The sequence below is a fragment of the Entamoeba dispar genome, genomic scaffold, assembly GCF_000209125.1.
Source record: "Entamoeba dispar SAW760 scf_1105229460127 genomic scaffold, whole genome shotgun sequence".
In the NCBI taxonomy this organism is placed as follows: Eukaryota; Evosea; order Mastigamoebida; family Endamoebidae; genus Entamoeba; species Entamoeba dispar.
In genome coordinates this window covers 1-18,713 of record NW_001854037.1, presented here as the reverse complement: position 1 = coordinate 18,713, position 18,713 = coordinate 1, and the positions used below count along the sequence as shown (strand labels likewise).

Below are 18,713 nucleotides of genomic sequence, written 5' to 3'. Positions count from 1 at the left end.
TGATGTACCAACATCAATGAAACCAGTTTTTAATAAATTTATTGTGCAGAATAATTTAATTGAAGTATTATACTTCTTTTTGTACAATATCAAATCCAATTTAAACCTAATATCAATTAATTATTTAGCACCAGTTGTATATTCAAAATAAGGTCATTTTCTAAGTTCTTAACAATTAGTGTTAGGTTTAAGTCATAAGTTCACAGAAATAATTTACTATTATAATTACGTTATTAATGAAATGAATTTCAATTTTTGTATTATCTTTCAAATATAGCTTTTTATAACATTGTTATATTCAAATGTATTTTTCAACTCTTTTGTTCAAATAATTAATAAATTAACTCATTACTTATTGTTTGTTCTTTTTGTATCACTATATATTCAAAAGACTATTTTGGTATTATTATTATTCATATCCATAACTAACAACACTCACCAAATACTGTAACTGGTATTATATTGTGGTTGTTGTTAATAAATAACATTTATAAAACAAAGTTATCAAATATTTTAATTGTTGTTGGTATTATTTTTCTGTTTTTATTTCTATCATACTATCTGTATTTTATATGTTTATTATGTTTACATATTCTTTCTCTTTTCAATGTGTTGAATTTTTACTGTATACAATATTAATTTCTTTAGTTTTTTCCAATTTTAAACATTTTATACCATATTTATCATAAATATGAAATGTTTCAAAATTAGGAAAGAACCTTCCTGAATATTTATTTAAAGGAATTGGATTAAAATGAAATCGTTCTATATTTCCTTGAATTCTTTTAACTCCAATTTCTAAATTAATAAAATATTTAATATCATTAAAATACATTAACATTACATTATTTCATTACATCTTTGGTTATTGATGTTATTCTTTTTATTTTAATTTGAACTTAAAATATTTTAATATTATCACTCTTTCTTATTTATCATTGTTAATATGAAATGAATAATAATGAATAAATATAAAATAAGAATAAAATGATATAAGAATATAACATAAATAATAAAATAAGAAATATATAATAAATATAAAGATAAAAGAAGAAGAATAAAATAAATAAATATAAAATAATATAAATAAAATAAAAAATAAATAAAAAAGAATAAAATAAATATTTTATTATATTTTTATTTATCTTTTATTCTTATTTCTTTTTATTATTTATTAAATTAACACAATGAATAGGATGACGAAGCATTACAGGAAACACCACAAAAATTATAAAAAAATTAATAACAAAAGAAGGAGAAATCCATACCAATCAAGAAATATAAATGATAGAAGAATGAGTGAAAACACGTATTGTCTGTATGGACAGAAATACATTAATCATCACAACAATCATTACCATAATAATAACTATCACCATAATAATTATCATAACAGTTATAATAATAATGGTAAGAATCGTTTCACTCATCACTTCAGTCATTTTCATCATCATAAGTATTTTATCATTAATTCAAATAGAAACAATCAGTATTATAATACAAATAAATCACATAATAAAACACAACACAGATATAAACAATACCATAATAAAAGACAACAACAAATAAGAAATAAAAGAAAAGAAATGATAGAAATACAAAACCAAGAATATTGGAAAAGACTATTTGAAGAAGAAACCAAAATACTTACACCACAAGAAATAGAATAAATTAAGAACACTAAGATTAAAGAATATAATCAACAATAATGAGAAGATGGTATTTACTTGCAAGAGAAAAAACAAAAATGATTAGAATGAAAGAAGAAACGATCAGTATGACACTTGAAGAAGATAACAAACAACTAAATCAAAATAAAATAAATGATAAATACTTAAATAAGAAATATACAATATTGAAAATGATGATGAAAATGAATTTACTGAGGAGAAGAGGCTTGCTGAGGAGAAGAAGAGGCTAGTAGAAGAGGAGAAGAGGCTTGCTGAGGAGAAGAAGAGGCTTGCTGAGAAAGAGAGGCTAATAAAAGAGAGAAAGGAGAGGCTTGTTGAGGAAAAGAGGGACAATGAAGAGAAGAAGAGGCTTAATGAAAAAGAAAAGATGAAATTAAAAGAAGAGGAAGAAAAGAACAATGAAAAAGATAAAAGAATAGAAGAATTAAAGAAAAGAATAGAGGAGGCTATTAAAGAGAAAGAAGAAATGAAAAATGAAATACAAAAGAAGGACAAGCCATTAATAAATTATCAAATGACATTATATCATTAAAGAAGAATCATGAGAATGAGATAAACACTAAAAAACAAGAAAGTGATAGAAAATTATTCGAATTCAATGCTGAATCAGAAAGGAAAAGGTTTGAGGTAAGCAATTTATCACAACAAGTGTACTTCTTGAAAGATAAATTATTTAAATTACAAAATAAAATTACACAAGAAGAAAAGAAGAAAGATGAGATAAATCACACTATATCTGACTCATCTGAAACACAATTGTGAATGACCTCAACCCCAATGTGGTAGTAGCTGATGAAATATCATCAAGCGAAGATGATCTTCCAAAAAAAAAGAAAGTTAAGGCAGAATTCAATCGAAGAGATGGGAGTTCAGTATAAAGATCACCACATCTGATCAAGACAATCAAAAAAACGGGGGAAGCAAACAAATAGAGAAGAAGAAATTCTAACACTCTATAAATGTTTGCACTGAAGTTATTAGAAAGAAAATTAAGAGGTCAACTTAAAGAAGAAGAAATAAAAAGATTAATACATGAAATTGATATTAAAATAGAAGATATTAATGAATATAAAGAAATATTAAAGAAAACATTTAAAATAAAGAATGAAAATAAAATTGAAATCAATAGAAGAAAGGAAGAAGAAATAATAACACACCAATTGAAAGATATTGAATTAAAAGAATTAATAGCCGGAATAAATAAGAAAGAATAAATACAAGAAATAATAAGAATATTTAAAGAAGAAGATATGAAAGAACAAGAAGATGTATAATTTATTAATTATTATTACAATAAAAACAAAATACATCAAATAATTAATATCATTAATACAAATGAAATAGTAATCAATACATTAGATGATTACTACCATTATATTAAAACTATAACCTCCACCATTAACATCATTATTAATAAGAATCAAGAAAGAAGTGGAAGGAGAAGTATAGAAAGAATATTACAATCAAAAATATGTAGATTAAGAGACTTGCTCCATAATAACCAATATATGAAATTAAAAAGAATATTAAATATTAAAAAATATGATATATATCATATTAAAGTAAAAACAAAGGAGCAAATAAACTATTACAAATACCTCCAAAGAATGAAAAGAATAGAAATAGAAGTAAGAAAGAATAATTGGAAAAGAATTAGATGGAATTATAAAATGATAAAATATGGAAAGAGACAACTTCTAAATAAGCCTAAAGAAGATGAATATCCAGATAATATTACTACAATTAATTTCTGGAAAGGAATCTATGAAAATAACATCAATATAGATTTCATAAATAATAATTTATATGAAATATTAATTGAAAATAGAATTAATAATAGAAGGTGCGTAATCACTTTTGATGAATTAAATCATGCAATAAAATTCATTGATAATTGGAAAGCACCTGGAATTGATAAAATACAATCATCTGGATTAAATAATTAGAACGCAAAAGATTCTTATTAAAATTATTTAATGAATGGTTGTATAATCATAATGATATCCCTCTTCAATTTATCCAAGGAAGGACAATATTAATATACAAGAAATGAGATAAATTAGACCCACAAAATTACAGACCAATAACTTGTTTAAACTGTCTGTTAAAAGTATATACATCTTTATTAAAGATGAAGATAGAAAGCCAACTGATGCTAAATCAAATTGAAAAACAATTATCACAAAATTAAATTGGATGTAAAAAATATACATATGCATCAAAAGAAGGATTATTATACAATACTATAATCATTCAGTTATTAATCAAGGCTAAATGGAAGTGGGTAGAAACATATTATGATGTTTCTAAAGCATATGATAATATTAATCATCAATTTGTTAAACAATGTTTAATTTACTTTAACATCCCATTAGTTGTAATTAAAAGTATATTATATATATTAAATAATACACAACTCCAATTATATTATAATCAACAAAATGTAGGTATAATTAATGTAGAAAGAGGATTAATACAATATGATAGTTTATCTAAATTATTATTTGTATTATCTATTGTTATATTATCTAAATAATTAGATAAACAAAATAATAAGTTATCTATTAGAATGAATGGAGAAGAAAAACAAGTCCAGTTAAACCACATATTATATATGGATGATTTAAAGATAATAACTAACAGCCTCGAAGAAATGGAAAAAGCCCACAAATTAACAAATGAAATATTTAATAGAATATGATTAAAAATAAATATAGAAAAGAGTGAGATAATGACTAATATCAATGGTCAGATAAATGGAGAATTAGCTGAATTACCATGAGTAACTAATGATAATCATTATAAATATCTTAGTAATGAAATAGGAGATAAAATAAATATTAATAAATATTATACAAGAATATTAAATGATGTATCTTCTATTTTATCATCATTAAATATTATGAAATATAGCAGCATCAATACAATTAGAAAGATTAATAATGATATAATCTCAAAATTAAGATATGGATTCTGTATTGTCCCATGGAAACTTGGTGAGTTTGAGAATATAGATAAACAAATAAGAAAGGCATTGATACAACTCCAACTATACAGTAGAAACATCAATAAAAGTAGATTATATGTTACAATAAATGAATTAGGAATTGGATTAATGTCAACATGAGATGAATGTTGTAAAGAATTAATAAGAATATATTTAAAATATAAATATCAAATACAAAATAGGAGAAATGATAGAAGCAGTAAAAGAGAATCCAAAATGAATAATTAAAAGAATGAAGAGGGTATTTGGTAAGAAAATTAATTTCAATAAATGAATATAATACAATTAAATGAAATAAAACATGATGTAAACAAAGTAATTGAATTTGTAACAAATAAAATAAATAAAAGATATTTAAATGAATTGAAAGAAATGTAGTGAATATATAAGAAATGTAAATTGTATATTTAATAATAAGAAATTATCAGTAGCCATATGGAGGTCATTAAATATAAAAAGAAATATATTCCTCCAAGTAGTAAAGATGCAAGAAGGAGTAACTATGACAGGAAGTATTAAATCTAAAATACTCAATTGTGATGCTTTAAAATATTGTAAACATTGTCCTAACACAATTGCATCTATTAGCCATATTTTGTTAGGATGTCCTGTAATGAAGAATAATCAAATATTAAAACATGATTATGTATGTAAACAAATATATAAACATATATTATTTACATATTTTAATGAATTTGATGAAATAGATTTTAATACACCTCCTAAGTGTATTAATAATAATGAAATTGTTATAACTTACAATAATGATTTATTGGTTAGTGACCATTCGTTTAATGTTAGAATACCAGATATATATTATCAAAACATCAAAGATAAAAAAGGATATATTAATGATGTCGCTATATGTCAAGATAGAAATATAGAATTAAATTATATTTACAAAATAAATAAATACAAAGAATTACAAGAGAAGCTAAGACAAAGTAGAGAATTAACTTATGTAGAAATAATACCTGTAATATTAACAATCAATGGGTTGATACATAATGAATCAGTAAGAAGATTAAAGACTAAAATTACAAATCAACTTCCCCAAAATACTACGAACAATCATTATAAAAAACATGAAATACTTAATGTTCTACACATTCAACACTGGCAACACATTAGAAGAGGAACCTTCTAATGCGAGTATGTTAGAAATGAACTCTATTGTAGAAATAGAGCATATTGAAACACTGAAACAATCACTTCTCAATATGAAGAAAATCCAATTATGGATATATCTATTAATTGATATTTTTTTTTATTAAATTAACACAATGAATATGAATATTTCAAATAAAATAAAACAAGAATGAAATATGAACATTTTTATATTCACCATTTCATTTATTGATAGATGAAATGTTCATATTCATTTATTGATTTTATATTCTTTTTTAGTTATTATATTTCAAATAAATAATAATGAATAAAAATCATTTCATTTCAATTACAATAATTCGTTGTGGTTTGAAATATCTGTCTCCACAAAGTGCATTTTCAATTCCTTTATATTCAAATGAATGTCGATCACACCATGAATATGTTTTATTATTTTCTTTACCAACACCAATATCACCATATCCAAATACAAACAAAAAATCATATGATTGACTAGCTAACCAAAATACATGTTGTTGATCATCAATATCAAATTTCATCATTTCTTTTATTCTTCCTTTTGATTCTAATGAAAATACAAATGATTTTGGATCATTTATATAATCATCAAATTTATCAATTTTCACATTAACATATCCTCCAAATTTATTTCCTTTTGTATCTTCAATAACAATTATTATATGTTCTTTATTTATTATTCTTTGTTCAAATACTGATGTATTAATATTCCAATCATCAATCTCTGAATCAAATATTATATTGGATACTTTTCTATTTGTCCATTCTTCTATTTGTTTCATTTCTTCCATTGTACTCATTCCTCTCATTATTCTTAATCTTTCTCCTTCTTTTCTCATTTTCTCTTCTTCTTTTCTTCTTTCTTCTTCTTGTTTATTTCTCTCTTTTTCTTCATCTTCTTCTTGTTTCTTCTTCCTCTCAAAATAATCACTGTAATATGTGTTCCATTCTTCTTTCTTTTTGTTAAATTCTTCCGTGATTTTATCTTTTTCTTCTGGTATTCTGAATAGTTTATCTTTCATGTTCATTTCTTCAATTGAAATAATTTTATTAATTAATTCATTCCTTGTTTTACTTAGTATTTCTTCATCTGAATTACATTCTTCTATTATTTTCTTCATTTGATTCTTTATTATTTCTATTCTTTTAATTGTTTCTTGACTTTTTTCTATTATTAGTTTTCTTCTTCTTTCTGTTTCATCAATCCTATCAAATATTCCTTCTCCTCTTTTAATAGCTTCTGAATATGTTTCATCTGCTTTTATTTCAAATATTTCATTTTTAATACTTCCTAAATAATATTGATAATGTTTATTAATATCATCAATTGATTGTTGAATATTTGGAATTGTTTCTATTTCTTCTTTAAAGAATTGAGTGTTCTTGTTTATTAACTCTTCCATTTTAATTTAATTAATATCAGATCAAAATCAGATGATTAAATAACTAAATACAATCTTTGTAACAAATCATTTATTATTTTAATAAGCGTTATTTCATTTTTATTATTTTTAAATAACAATAATAAAAACAAGAAATAGAAGATAATAAAAAATCAGAAATAACAAAACATCTCATCACAATTAATGATAATATCACAAAACAATGATATAAATGAAAATGAAATATAAATGAAAACACAAATCAAAAAAAAACAATCTAATTCCAATCAATAATGAAAATGAAAAACAAATGATGATAATTAATAATAAAAGTAAAATAAAAGAATGAGAAAGTAAAAATTATATAGAAATAAGAGATAATGATGATACCATGTGAAATCATTTTAACGAAAAGATAAATAAAGAAGATGTAAAGATAGGTAAAATGACCAAAATGAAATAAACAACATATTAACATAATGAAAAACAAAAAAATATGAGAATAACTAAATAATACATAAAAACTAACTTCAATTAAATTAAATAAAAGAATTCTCATGTTTCTATAAAAACAAACTTTATAAACAGTATTATTCATTTAGTATTAACTATTCGTAGTTTTGATTGGTTTATTTGTTAATTTATTATTTTAATATAATGATTAAGTATTGAAGAAAAAACTTATCTTATTGCTAATAAATAATGTAGTATAAAAGAGAAAGTATTGTATTATATTATAAAATAGAATTGTTTTGTATTAAATAATAAAACAATTGATCTACCACAAAGTAAAGATAAAGATATGTACAGTACATGAAGAAGTATTTAAGAAATATGAAAAGAATAATATTAAGAAGTTTAAAATAAATGAAATCATTCTTTCATCTTTTTATAATTCTAAATAAATAAAAATAAGAAAGAATTAATAAGGAATGATAAAATAAACTATAAATAAATGATAAAAAATAAATAAATTTTAACCAAAAATAACATTTTTCTCATTATTAATAATTGTTATTTCTTTTTAAAAATATAAAAAGTAAAAATAAAAAAGAAGAAATTAAATATTCATGGATTTAAAGAAAGTCCTAACCACCTCTCCCTTCCCTTTAGATAAAACTAAATTCAAGAGTTTTATTAAAAACAATTTAAACACATTAAATATTTTACCGTTTGTTGTCTTCTCTATCTTTAATACAAAAAATAGGGTTATTCATTAAATAGAAAAGTAGTAGTTGAATTAAAAACAAGAAAGTGTATTGTAGAAAACACATTAAATTTATTGAATTTATTTCCTATGAATGTAAAAATGTTACCAACACTTCATAAATTAATTACATTAGAAATGAATAAACAAACAACTTTAAAATTCTTAAAAACATTAGAAATGGTGTTAGGAGTTTCAACACCTATTGAAGTAAAATCAATTAAATTTGATCCATTGTTATTTTATGATTATTTATTAAACTTTTCAAAATCAAATAATTATTTATATCAAGCATACTCTCTTATGTGTTTACATCATCTTATTGTACAACACGAATTAAATGTTCCTTCATATCTTCAATTATTATATTCTACATTAACTCCTCGATTACTTTTAAGTCCAGTTATGTCTACTTATTATGATAGACTTTATAAATATCTTATAAGTTCTTATACTCCATTATACGCTTCAGCTGCTTTTATAAAAAAATCATTAAGACTTTGTTTAGAAGCACCAACTGGATCAATTCTTATTATTTTAAATTTTATTCTTAAAGTTCTTTATGCTCTTCCTCAAATTCATTATTTACTTCATCGACCAGCAATTCCATCATACCGTTATCCAGATGTTGATCCATTTGAAACAACACCATTTACTTCATCTTCTAAATTTGATATTGATTTACGTGAAACTCAAATTGAAAAATCATTCTTATGGGAACACTTATTACTTCAACAACACCCTCATCCTAAAGTTGCATTATTGGCACAATCTTTTCCAACTTCAGAAGATGACCCTGTTATTCTTCCACCCGAACTTGGGATTAAAGATATTATTGATCCAAAAATATGTCCAGTTACAACAACAATTAGTGTTGTTGTAAATCCTTTTATGGTTATGTCAAATGATCAAACAGTAAATGAACCATCCAAAACTGATTGTGAAGAATTAGGAATAAAATATAAAACATCATTATTTGATGTTGTGTTTGATTAAATTTTTTTCCTTTTTCAATTTTTAGGGTTTTGTTTAATGTTTATAATCCTCTAACTGATAATTTTTAGTTGTCTTATTCTTTAAAAAATGGCTATGCGTAGAATTCAAAAAGAGTTAAGGGAGATCCAACAGGATCCTCCTTGTAATTGTAGTGCTGGACCAGTTGGAGATGATATATTTCATTGGACTGCAACAATAACTGGACCTGATGACTCTCCATATCAAGGAGGATTATTCTTTTTAGACGTACATTTCCCAGTTGATTATCCGTTTAAAGCACCACGAGTAACATTTATGACAAAAGTATATCATCCAAATATTAATAAGAATGGTGTTATTTGTCTTGATATTCTTAAAGATCAATGGAGTCCTGCTTTAACTCTTTCTCGTGTATTGTTAAGTATTTCATCTTTATTAACTGATCCCAATCCTTCTGATCCTCTTGACCCAGAAGTAGCTAATGTATTAAGAGCTAACAAGAAACAATTTGAAGATACAGCAAGAGAATGGACTCGTATGTATGCCAAGGTTTAATCAAATGTTTTCAAATGCATTAACAAACTATGGTTTCATTTTTGTTATTGTTTAAATGAATTAAAGAAATCAATAGGTATGAATATAAAAGAACAATAAAAACGTTATTTATTTGTGTTAAAGAAAATAAATATATTTTATCAGTATAAAATTAGTTAATTTAAGGAGAAGAAACGTTTAATTATTTTCAGTATCAACCATGTATTCGACTTCAGACATTCCACGAAGAATCAATGATATAATTTGATAAACAGGGGTAAATTGATAAGGTATTTTTTTGTATAAATTAAATTGTTCAATACAGTTATAAATACTGTTATATTTAAGGAAGTTAATTTTACCATTTTCTATTGTTGTATCTAGACCACATCGAATAGATGAAATATGATGTAAAGTAACTCCAATAAATGGAACAAATGGTTGTTTAGATGAAACACATGAATCAATTCCTTTTCTGTAATTAGAATAACAACTTTTGGAATCAAACATAGTTGGTAGAGTGAATGCATCAACTTTTCTATTTGAGAAACGATTTTGAAATTCTTTTTTATGATCAGCTGAATTAAATACAGTTGCAAAAACTGCCATTGAATGGAAATCTTTATTATCATATAATTTCATCCATATATCCATGAATTTTTCTTTGACTTTTTGCATTCCAATAGATGCTTTTTCTGAATCAGGGAGAATACGTTCACTAAAGAGTGATTGTCGTAACCATTCTACAGCAATGTTATAAAATTTTAATACAGCAGAAATATGAGATCCAGTTGCCATCACAAATTCAGATGATGAGATTGAGTCATATAATTGTTGATCAATTAGACACAAAGCTTGAGCAATTAAAGTTGGATCAATATCTTTTAAATATAATTTATTTGAAAGAATATCATTTGGTAATTGTGGTTGTTCAGTTAAATCTACTTTATAAGATGGGAAATATTGTTTTAACGTTTCGTGGTCTTTTAGAATTAAATTGAATTTATCAAAGTTACTAGCTACTTTACCTAATTTTGATTTTATTATATCATCAGTAAATTCAGGTATTTCAAGTTCAGTAAGTAATGGAATCATTTGAGTAGTGAAATCAGATGAAAAATGTTCAATCCAATAACTAATAATATATTTGAATTTTTCAATGTTTTGATCTTTGATTTGAATAAATTTGTTTAAGAGTTCAATCGGTGTAATAAAATCACGATATACAGTTAAGAATTTATTTAAGTAAACATCAGTACTGGTCATTGTAAATAAAATCAATTGATTTGTTGACATAGCTGCAGGTATTTCAATACCATCAGGATATTCACTACATTTTTCTAAAATAATTTCACAATTATTATTAGGAATAATATTTTCATCAGTAATGGGAATATCAGTGTCAGTAGATGTATGGAAAGAAATGTGTTGGTCATATTCTTCATCTGGTAATTTAGCAAAATCTTCTTCTTCAAATGGTAACTTTTCAAATAAATTATCACCATCCGTTAATCCTAATTTAACCATTCCTTCAAGGGCATCTTTTAATGATGGATCAGATGTATAATTTACAAATTGAGGTGAATCAGGTTGAAGTAATTGATATTGAGGATGTTTTGATAAAACCTCTTTTACTAAAGCAATTCTTGTTTCTTGTAATTTTTGTTCTTTTAAATATTGACAAATTAGTGCAATAACCTCTTCTTCTGGTAAAGCGTCAGGATTAAATACTCTACTTTCTGATAAATTACGAGCAAATGAAGGAAGAGAATATTCTTTTAATTGAGTGTTTTGCCAATTATCTTTAAGTCCTTCTAAAAATCTTGTCTCTTCAGCTAACTGTAAAATTTCTGGATGACTTGCCATTATCCTTTCTTCCCAATTTTTCTTATCTTCAACTTCATTAACAAAAGGGACATCATCTATTTGTGTTTCTTTTAATCCACTCATCTTCTTATTTAAAATCTTTATTTTTAAGTTCTTTTTCTCTTTTTTCAAAATTTATTTTTTGAATTAATTTTTAATTTTTCATTTTTAAATTTCAAAATTTTTTTAATAAAAAAAAAAGAGAAAAGAAAAAAATGGAAAGAAGAAGAAGTAGAAAGAAGAAATGAACTGAGAAAAGGGAATATGATACCTTTAATAACTGTATGTTTAATATTTGCAGGAAGTGTGAATGCTAAGTTTTATAACATTCATTTATACAGTGAAAATTTTGACTTAAAAAAGTTACAAGATGAGATCGAAGAGCAACATGAACACTTTATACCATTTAATTCGACAATGAATCAAATTCATATTGACCTTTATTCTACAAAATTTCTTGATATGGTAGAAGATCAAATCATTACAAAAACTGCACAACTATTAACGTATGAGGGAGAATGTGAAGTTATATCAACAAAGATTCAAAGTGTTGGAGGTAAAGTATGGTTACAGTTAAGTCCAAATGAATGTTTAAGACAATTAAGTAGTAAAATAGTTCATGGACTTTCATTTTATAGAGATCCATATCATAAAAGTAATGATTGTTTAGAAAAATCAAATGAATTGTGTAATGAATATGGTGAGCCTGATGTATTATCAAGTTATTATCCAAAAATTTTATTAGGATTTGATCAAGACTATTACTCTCATTCATTTATTCAATTATTTAATAATTTTAATATTGTTAGAATTGCTTATTCAAATGAAGATCGTATTGTTCAACCTAATGATGTATTAATGAATATTGTTTTAAGAAAGCGACTAAGCAAATATTAACATGATGAATAAAAGACCTAATTTAATTATTTTCAAATATTTTTAAAATATCTTCTACTGACCGTTTCTTTTTTAATGAAAGTGGTTTATTTTTTATTAATATTTGTTGTGAATTGATTGTTGAAGTTGATATATTTAATGAATTCGTTGTTCTATGTAATGGTTTTGGTATTGTTTTTTTTCTTTTAAGTATTTTTTTGGGTTTTGTTTCTTCTTTTTGATTATTTGGTTCTATTGTATTAATTGATTCAAATACTTCAACAATAAATGTCGGAAGATTAATAATCATATCATTTTTTACTTCAGTTTCATTGATTGTTTCACAATCAATTTGTTTCCCTGGTTTTCCATCATCATCTTCATATAATTCAAACCTTCTATATTTAGGTCTGAAAATGGCATATCCATCAAACTTTTTTTTAATTCGTTGAGTAATATCTTTTGAATATAATACTTTAAACAATTCACCTTCTTCTTCTGACATCTTTGTTTATATTTTTTAGTTTTAATTTAATTATAAAATTGAGGAATGATAAATAAAAAAAGAAGATTCAATTTAAGATATTATTTCATTAAATTTCAATAAAAAGGAACAATTTATATAGAGGAATTGATAATCTGATGAGTGAATTTATTATTGTTTTCTTGAATTATATACTTTATATAAATCAATAAATAATAGAGTAAAAATGATATTAAAAAAATAATCAAGAAAAAGAATTAAAAATGATTATAATTTAACTTTTGATTTTGTCTGTGCATAAAAAGAATAAATATTCCCAATAATATTGATACAATCAACATTGATATTAAAATAATAAATGAAACTCCAACATAAACTAAAATAGAAATATTTGTATCTTCATCATTTTCATCGATATTAACACAAGAATTTTTAATACAATTTAATGTAATAGAATCAAGGAAATAATTATAATCACAATAAGATGGTTCACATTTATTTGACCAAGAATTATTAATACATTTAAATCCTCCATATTTATGAGAAGTAGATTCATAAATATTACATTCAATTGAATCATATTTCATTCTATCATTTAATTCATTACATTGTATTTGAAATTTATCAATTATTCTTAATGTTTCAGTAATGATATCATTAACAGAAGAAAATTGTCCACGGTTTAAATGAAAATCAGGAATAATATTACTAAGTTCTAATGGAAAACTTTCAGAAGAATTATAATGATAATCATAAATTTCAAATACTGGTAGATTTAATTTTAAATTATTTCTTTTTAGATTATTTAATTCTCTTGAATCAGTTTCTTGCATTGATAATGTACTACCTTGTGAAATTCTTACTTTATTATCATTTCCTTCATACCCATATGTAACACTTATTGAACTTCCTCTTAAAACCAATCCAAGTGCAAAATGACTACATACCCCAGTACATAGTCCATCTGAAAATATAACAATATCATTTGATTTACGTAAAGAACTCATTGTTTTTGTTAAACTATTAAATACATAAAGAATACTTTCTGTTCTTTGATGAGTCATATTATTAAAAGAATCTAATTGTGAACCAATATCTTCTATATTAATTTGTTTACATTCAAAGTCTTTAAATTGGTTAATAAATTCTTTTTTATAAAATAAATTCATTGTGTCAAAATATCTAAATGACCCAATTAATCTAGTGTCATCATGTAATACTATTGATTGATGTAAACTTGCTGCTACTTCATTATTTCCAAACACTTTTGGTTGTTGAAGAACAATACCAATAGGATAAGAATTAGAATCAAATTTTTTTAAGCAGTCATTAAGATTATTAATATCGTTTGTTTCAAAAGAAGAAAGTATTAAAACATTAGTTCTTCTTTCATTCATTACATAACACTCATTTCTTTTAAAAGAACTAACTGATAATTCATTAAATGAATTAGGTTCTATTTTAACAAATTGATAATAAAGAGTATATATTGTTCCATTATTCGTTGTTAATTTTAATGGTGTTTTTAAATCATCAAATGATAAAGGAAGTTTTGATAATCTAATATTTGAAATTGAAGATAAAACCCATGATAATTGAGCATGCTGACTAATATAACTTCCATATTTTTTAGCAAAAGATAACAAAAATTTTATTGGATCGATATCATTAATAGAAGTCAAATATGATTTTTCTATAATTGAAGGTTTAATACCAAATAATTCACAGTTAGTATTTGGTGTAATATAAATTCCATTTATGTTATAGTTAAATAAAATATCATATATTCCTAGTAAGTCATTAAATGATGAAGATTCAGGTACTCTTAATGTTAGTGATGGATCAAATGTTGTTTGAAATGTAAAAAATATAGATTGAAAGAATGAAAATAATGTTTGATTCTCTGTTTTTATTTCATTAATTTGTTGAATTAAATCTATTGGATGCTCTTTAATCGAAGAGTTATTAATATCAGTAAGGACATAAGCTTGAGCCGCTTCTTTTAAATCATTAATAATTCCCTCAATTTCTAGTTGGTTAATAGATGTTTCGTTAATACACTCCTCTACCTCTTCAAAAGTAAATGATTTTTGAAAAGTTATTTCACTACATGGATATGCAAATAAATATGGAAGAAAGAGAGGAATAATGTATAAAATCATTAAAAATTTTTAATCTTCTTTTTTTTTAGTCTTTTTCATTTTTTGTTTTTTTTTTATTTAGGAAAAAAAGATAAAAAATTCTTTATGAACTTTTTATTTATTATATTAAATGAACATTGAAAGGAGTAGAAATGCTTATCCTTTTTGTCTTCCTGCATCATTGAGTCTACCAAAGAAGAGTTATAATAAAATGTTTGAACGTCAAAGAAAAGAATTTAGGACGAATGAGTCATTGAGAAGAGAAAAGATGAAAGAGATGATTAAAGAGATTGAAAAAAATGATAAGGTATTAGAAAAAGGAGAGGGTGGTGGTATTGGTAATACCATGAAGAATTTACTTAAAACTGAAAGGTGTTCTAGTTGTAATAAAGATAATATTCTTGGTACATTTGTTTATAAATGTGAATGTTGTAAAGCGATATTATGTGGAGAATGTATAAAAAAGAGAAAATATCAAAAGAAAAATCAAGAGATAGTAGATGTTGTATTGTGTAAATATTGCGATTTCATTTATACCGCTGTCACTGAAGATATAGTATTTACTGATAATATAAAACAAGCCAAGGAAGATTCAGTTTACTTATTAAGATGTCAAATTATTAATACTTGTATTTCTTTTATGGAAGAATACTCTATATTAAATTTATTTATGAAGAAATTAATTTCAAGTCCTTCTCCAAGAGAAAAAGATGTTAAAGCATGTGAAGATTCATTAAAAATAGTTAAAGTTAAAACACAAAAAGTATTATCATTACAAAATATGGTTGATTATTTTGAAACTCCTCCAAGAAAGTCAGATGCAACGATTGCGTCTAATATTATTAGAGGTATGAACACCTTTAGAAGAGGTGTGGTATTTAATTCTATAAATGAAGTCAAAAGTTATGAAAATTTACTTCAAGAAATAGATGCAGCATTAGATTTTGACCCAGAAGTTATAGGAATTTCTAATACTATGTTACCATTAACAGGAGGAACTTTGAGTATTACTCTGAGTTCAATTAGAAATATCAAAGTAATTATCAATAATATGAGCATACCATTTACTACTCAAGGACATACTATCACTTTCAAAGCACCTCCTTTAATAACTGACCAAATGATATTAAATATTCATTTACTTCATAAAGATAAGGAAGTGCCATTACCCAGTGATATCATCTACTTCGATATTCCAAAAGAAATACTTAGACAAAATTCTTTAGCAGATCAGCCTAAAGAAGAATTAGAAAAGAAAGTTCAACAAATTGAAGCACAAAAAGAAGAAGAACTTGTTAAAATTATTTCAACTATTGGAAGCAAACATAAAATTGATATTGTTGAATGTGACGATAGTCTTAGTGATGATGAATCGAGTTTTGGTGATCTAGATGATACACTAACAGATGATAATGAAGAAGAAGAGACTGTGTTATTTAACCATTTAGAAAAAAAAGATACTGAACCTAAAGAATTTCCTAATAAGTCTGAAAAAAAGGAAGGTGAATTAACAGAAAAGTGTATTGGAGATACTCCAATAACTAAAGAGTCTAATATTAAGGAAGAACCAAAAGAAAAATCACTTTCGCCATTAATTACATTAGAAAAGAAAAATACTGGTAATGTTTTGTTTAGAAAGAGTAGGGTTATTCGTTGTAAAGAGATTGAAGAGGAAAACGAAAGAATTAAAGAAGAAGAAAAACAAACAAATAAAAAGAAGAGAGTGGACAGTTCTCGTGACACAACAATAAAAGAGTCAAAGAATACGATTGAAGGATTAAGTGGTCTTAGATTTGCCACTACATCCAACGTCAAAATCAGTGAAGAATTTGGCAAAGCCTTAATGAGAACAGACGATGTTGTCAGGATTGATTCAGTACAACCAACAAAGTACAACGGAAATGAACCTGTATTATTTACTATTACTGGAGATAATTTTGGAAATGAACCAATTGTATATATTGGAGGGAAACAAGTAGATGTATATGAAGAAATATCTAACACTTGTATTGTCGGTTATTTACCATATTTTAAACAAACTCAAGTATTGGATATTGTTGTTGAAAAATGTTTTGGAGTAAAACAAACAAAAGAAAATGCAATTTTAGTTGAAAATTAAATGGTAGTTAATTTTTTATTTCAATTTCTTTGAATAAAAAAACATTATTAAGGGAGTGACTCGTTGGTAATTTTTAATAACAAATAACCAATAGCTTATCTTAAATTAGAAGTAAGGAGAAAGGTTGGTTTATAATTTAATTAAAATAATGTTTATTAATCAATAATTCTTCAAAAGATGATTTTTGTTTTTTTAACACAAATACTACATGGTTTAATTCATAACAAAATTAAAACAATAAACTAATGAAGTACAGAAAAATAAATGAAAGAATTAGCAATTTATATATTAGATTGTGGAATTATAATTTTCTTTCCATACCCATAACCATTATTATTTTTTTATTTTTTTTTTGATTTTATAATGAAGAAATTGAAAAAACACTCAAATTAACAAATGAAATATTTAATAGAATATGATTAAAAATAAATGTAGAAAAGAGTGAGATAATGAATAATATCAATAGTCAGATAAATGGAGAATTAGCTGAATTACCATGAGTAACTAATGATAACCATTATAAATATCTTGGTATTGAAATAAGAGATAAAATAAATATTAATAAATATTGTACAAGATTATTAAATGATGTATCTTCTATTCTATCATCATTAAATATTATGAAATATAGCAGCATCAATACAATTAGAAAGATTAATAATGATATAATCTCAAAATTAAGATATGGATTCTGTATTGTCCCATGGAAACTTGGTGAGTTTGAGAATATAGATAAACAAATAAGAAAGTCATTGATACAACTCCAACTATACAGTAGAAATATCAATAAAAGTAGATTATATGTTACAATAAATGAATTAGGAATTAGATTAATGTCAACATGAGATGAATGTTGTAAAGAATTAATAAGAATATATTTAAAATATAAATATCAAATACAAAATAGGAGAAATGATAGAGGCAGTAAAAGAGAATCCAAAATGAATAATTAAAAGAATGAAGAGGGTATTTTGTAAGAAGATTAATTTCAATGAATTAATGAATATAATACAAATAAATGAAATAAAACATGATATAAACAAAGTAATTGAATTTGTAACAAATAAAATAAATGAAAGATGGGAACCAAAATAAGCAAAGAAATAATGAATCTAAATAATAAACCCCAAAAAGAAAAGGGCAAAATATTTTACATCAATAAAATAATAGTTTTTATTATTTTGCTCCTAAAAAAAAAATAAAAAATAAAAAAGTAAATTAAATAATCATTCTATATTCATTTATATTTGTTTATATTTTATATCATTTTATGGTAAATTGTTAT

At 23.8% G+C, this 18,713-nt stretch overlaps 8 protein-coding genes across 8 annotated transcripts, besides 28 other annotated features; 4 read left to right on the top strand and 4 right to left on the bottom strand.

The window, feature by feature from the left end:
• Positions 1 to 509: 509 nt before the first annotated feature.
• Positions 510 to 581: a microsatellite.
• A 218-nt stretch (positions 582 to 799) lies between these two features.
• Positions 800 to 832: a sequence feature (AT_rich).
• A 48-nt stretch (positions 833 to 880) lies between these two features.
• Positions 881 to 919: a sequence feature (AT_rich).
• A 6-nt stretch (positions 920 to 925) lies between these two features.
• Positions 926 to 1,197: a repeat region.
• Positions 1,196 to 2,055: a repeat region.
• Positions 2,025 to 5,963: a repeat region.
• A 1-nt stretch (position 5,964) lies between these two features.
• Positions 5,965 to 6,707: a repeat region.
• Positions 6,674 to 7,504: a repeat region.
• On the bottom strand, positions 7,504 to 7,824 carry EDI_085470 (uncharacterized protein; the record flags this gene model as incomplete). Its single annotated transcript, XM_001736801.1, has 1 exon — positions 7,504 to 7,824. One exon carries the CDS (start codon positions 7,822 to 7,824, stop codon positions 7,504 to 7,506), a length of 321 nt encoding a protein of 106 aa, XP_001736853.1.
• Positions 7,516 to 7,607: a microsatellite.
• Positions 7,825 to 7,854: 30 nt separating the features above from the next.
• Positions 7,855 to 7,885: a sequence feature (AT_rich).
• A 68-nt stretch (positions 7,886 to 7,953) lies between these two features.
• Positions 7,954 to 7,996: a sequence feature (AT_rich).
• A 128-nt stretch (positions 7,997 to 8,124) lies between these two features.
• Positions 8,125 to 8,201: a microsatellite.
• Positions 8,202 to 8,226: 25 nt separating this feature from the next.
• Positions 8,227 to 8,295: a sequence feature (AT_rich).
• Positions 8,296 to 8,523: 228 nt separating this feature from the next.
• EDI_085460 (uncharacterized protein) lies at positions 8,524 to 9,429 on the top strand (the record flags this gene model as incomplete). The annotated part of the gene is made up of 1 exon (XM_001736800.1): positions 8,524 to 9,429. One exon carries the CDS (start codon positions 8,524 to 8,526, stop codon positions 9,427 to 9,429), a length of 906 nt encoding a protein of 301 aa, XP_001736852.1.
• Positions 8,671 to 8,721: a sequence feature (AT_rich).
• An 87-nt stretch (positions 9,430 to 9,516) lies between the features above and the next one.
• On the top strand, positions 9,517 to 9,963 carry EDI_085450 (ubiquitin-conjugating enzyme E2 D4, putative; the record flags this gene model as incomplete). The annotated part of the gene is made up of 1 exon (XM_001736799.1): positions 9,517 to 9,963. One exon carries the CDS (start codon positions 9,517 to 9,519, stop codon positions 9,961 to 9,963), a length of 447 nt encoding a protein of 148 aa, XP_001736851.1.
• Positions 9,964 to 10,140: 177 nt separating this feature from the next.
• EDI_085440 (guanine nucleotide exchange factor, putative) lies at positions 10,141 to 11,892 on the bottom strand (the record flags this gene model as incomplete). The annotated part of the gene is made up of 1 exon (XM_001736798.1): positions 10,141 to 11,892. One exon carries the CDS (start codon positions 11,890 to 11,892, stop codon positions 10,141 to 10,143), a length of 1,752 nt encoding a protein of 583 aa, XP_001736850.1.
• Positions 11,893 to 11,938: 46 nt separating this feature from the next.
• Positions 11,939 to 11,999: a sequence feature (AT_rich).
• Positions 12,000 to 12,071: a microsatellite.
• Position 12,072: 1 nt separating this feature from the next.
• On the top strand, positions 12,073 to 12,705 carry EDI_085430 (uncharacterized protein; the record flags this gene model as incomplete). Its single annotated transcript, XM_001736797.1, has 1 exon — positions 12,073 to 12,705. The coding sequence occupies one exon, from the start codon at positions 12,073 to 12,075 to the stop codon at positions 12,703 to 12,705; it is 633 nt and encodes a 210-aa protein (XP_001736849.1).
• Positions 12,582 to 12,612: a sequence feature (AT_rich).
• An 18-nt stretch (positions 12,706 to 12,723) lies between the features above and the next one.
• Positions 12,724 to 12,756: a sequence feature (AT_rich).
• On the bottom strand, positions 12,728 to 13,189 carry EDI_085420 (uncharacterized protein; the record flags this gene model as incomplete). The annotated part of the gene is made up of 1 exon (XM_001736796.1): positions 12,728 to 13,189. The coding sequence occupies one exon, from the start codon at positions 13,187 to 13,189 to the stop codon at positions 12,728 to 12,730; it is 462 nt and encodes a 153-aa protein (XP_001736848.1).
• Positions 13,190 to 13,194: 5 nt separating this feature from the next.
• Positions 13,195 to 13,229: a sequence feature (AT_rich).
• Positions 13,230 to 13,353: 124 nt separating this feature from the next.
• Positions 13,354 to 13,446: a sequence feature (AT_rich).
• Positions 13,426 to 15,330, bottom strand: EDI_085410 (uncharacterized protein; the record flags this gene model as incomplete). The annotated part of the gene is made up of 1 exon (XM_001736795.1): positions 13,426 to 15,330. The coding sequence occupies one exon, from the start codon at positions 15,328 to 15,330 to the stop codon at positions 13,426 to 13,428; it is 1,905 nt and encodes a 634-aa protein (XP_001736847.1).
• Positions 13,942 to 13,979: a sequence feature (AT_rich).
• Positions 14,306 to 14,334: a sequence feature (AT_rich).
• A 6-nt stretch (positions 15,331 to 15,336) lies between the features above and the next one.
• Positions 15,337 to 15,389: a microsatellite.
• A 31-nt stretch (positions 15,390 to 15,420) lies between these two features.
• Positions 15,421 to 15,441: a sequence feature (AT_rich).
• On the top strand, positions 15,440 to 17,428 carry EDI_085400 (uncharacterized protein; the record flags this gene model as incomplete). Its single annotated transcript, XM_001736794.1, has 1 exon — positions 15,440 to 17,428. One exon carries the CDS (start codon positions 15,440 to 15,442, stop codon positions 17,426 to 17,428), a length of 1,989 nt encoding a protein of 662 aa, XP_001736846.1.
• Positions 17,429 to 17,556: 128 nt separating this feature from the next.
• Positions 17,557 to 17,596: a sequence feature (AT_rich).
• A 161-nt stretch (positions 17,597 to 17,757) lies between these two features.
• Positions 17,758 to 17,793: a sequence feature (AT_rich).
• Positions 17,794 to 18,546: a repeat region.
• A 70-nt stretch (positions 18,547 to 18,616) lies between these two features.
• Positions 18,617 to 18,700: a sequence feature (AT_rich).
• The last annotated feature ends 13 nt before the right edge of the window (positions 18,701 to 18,713 follow it).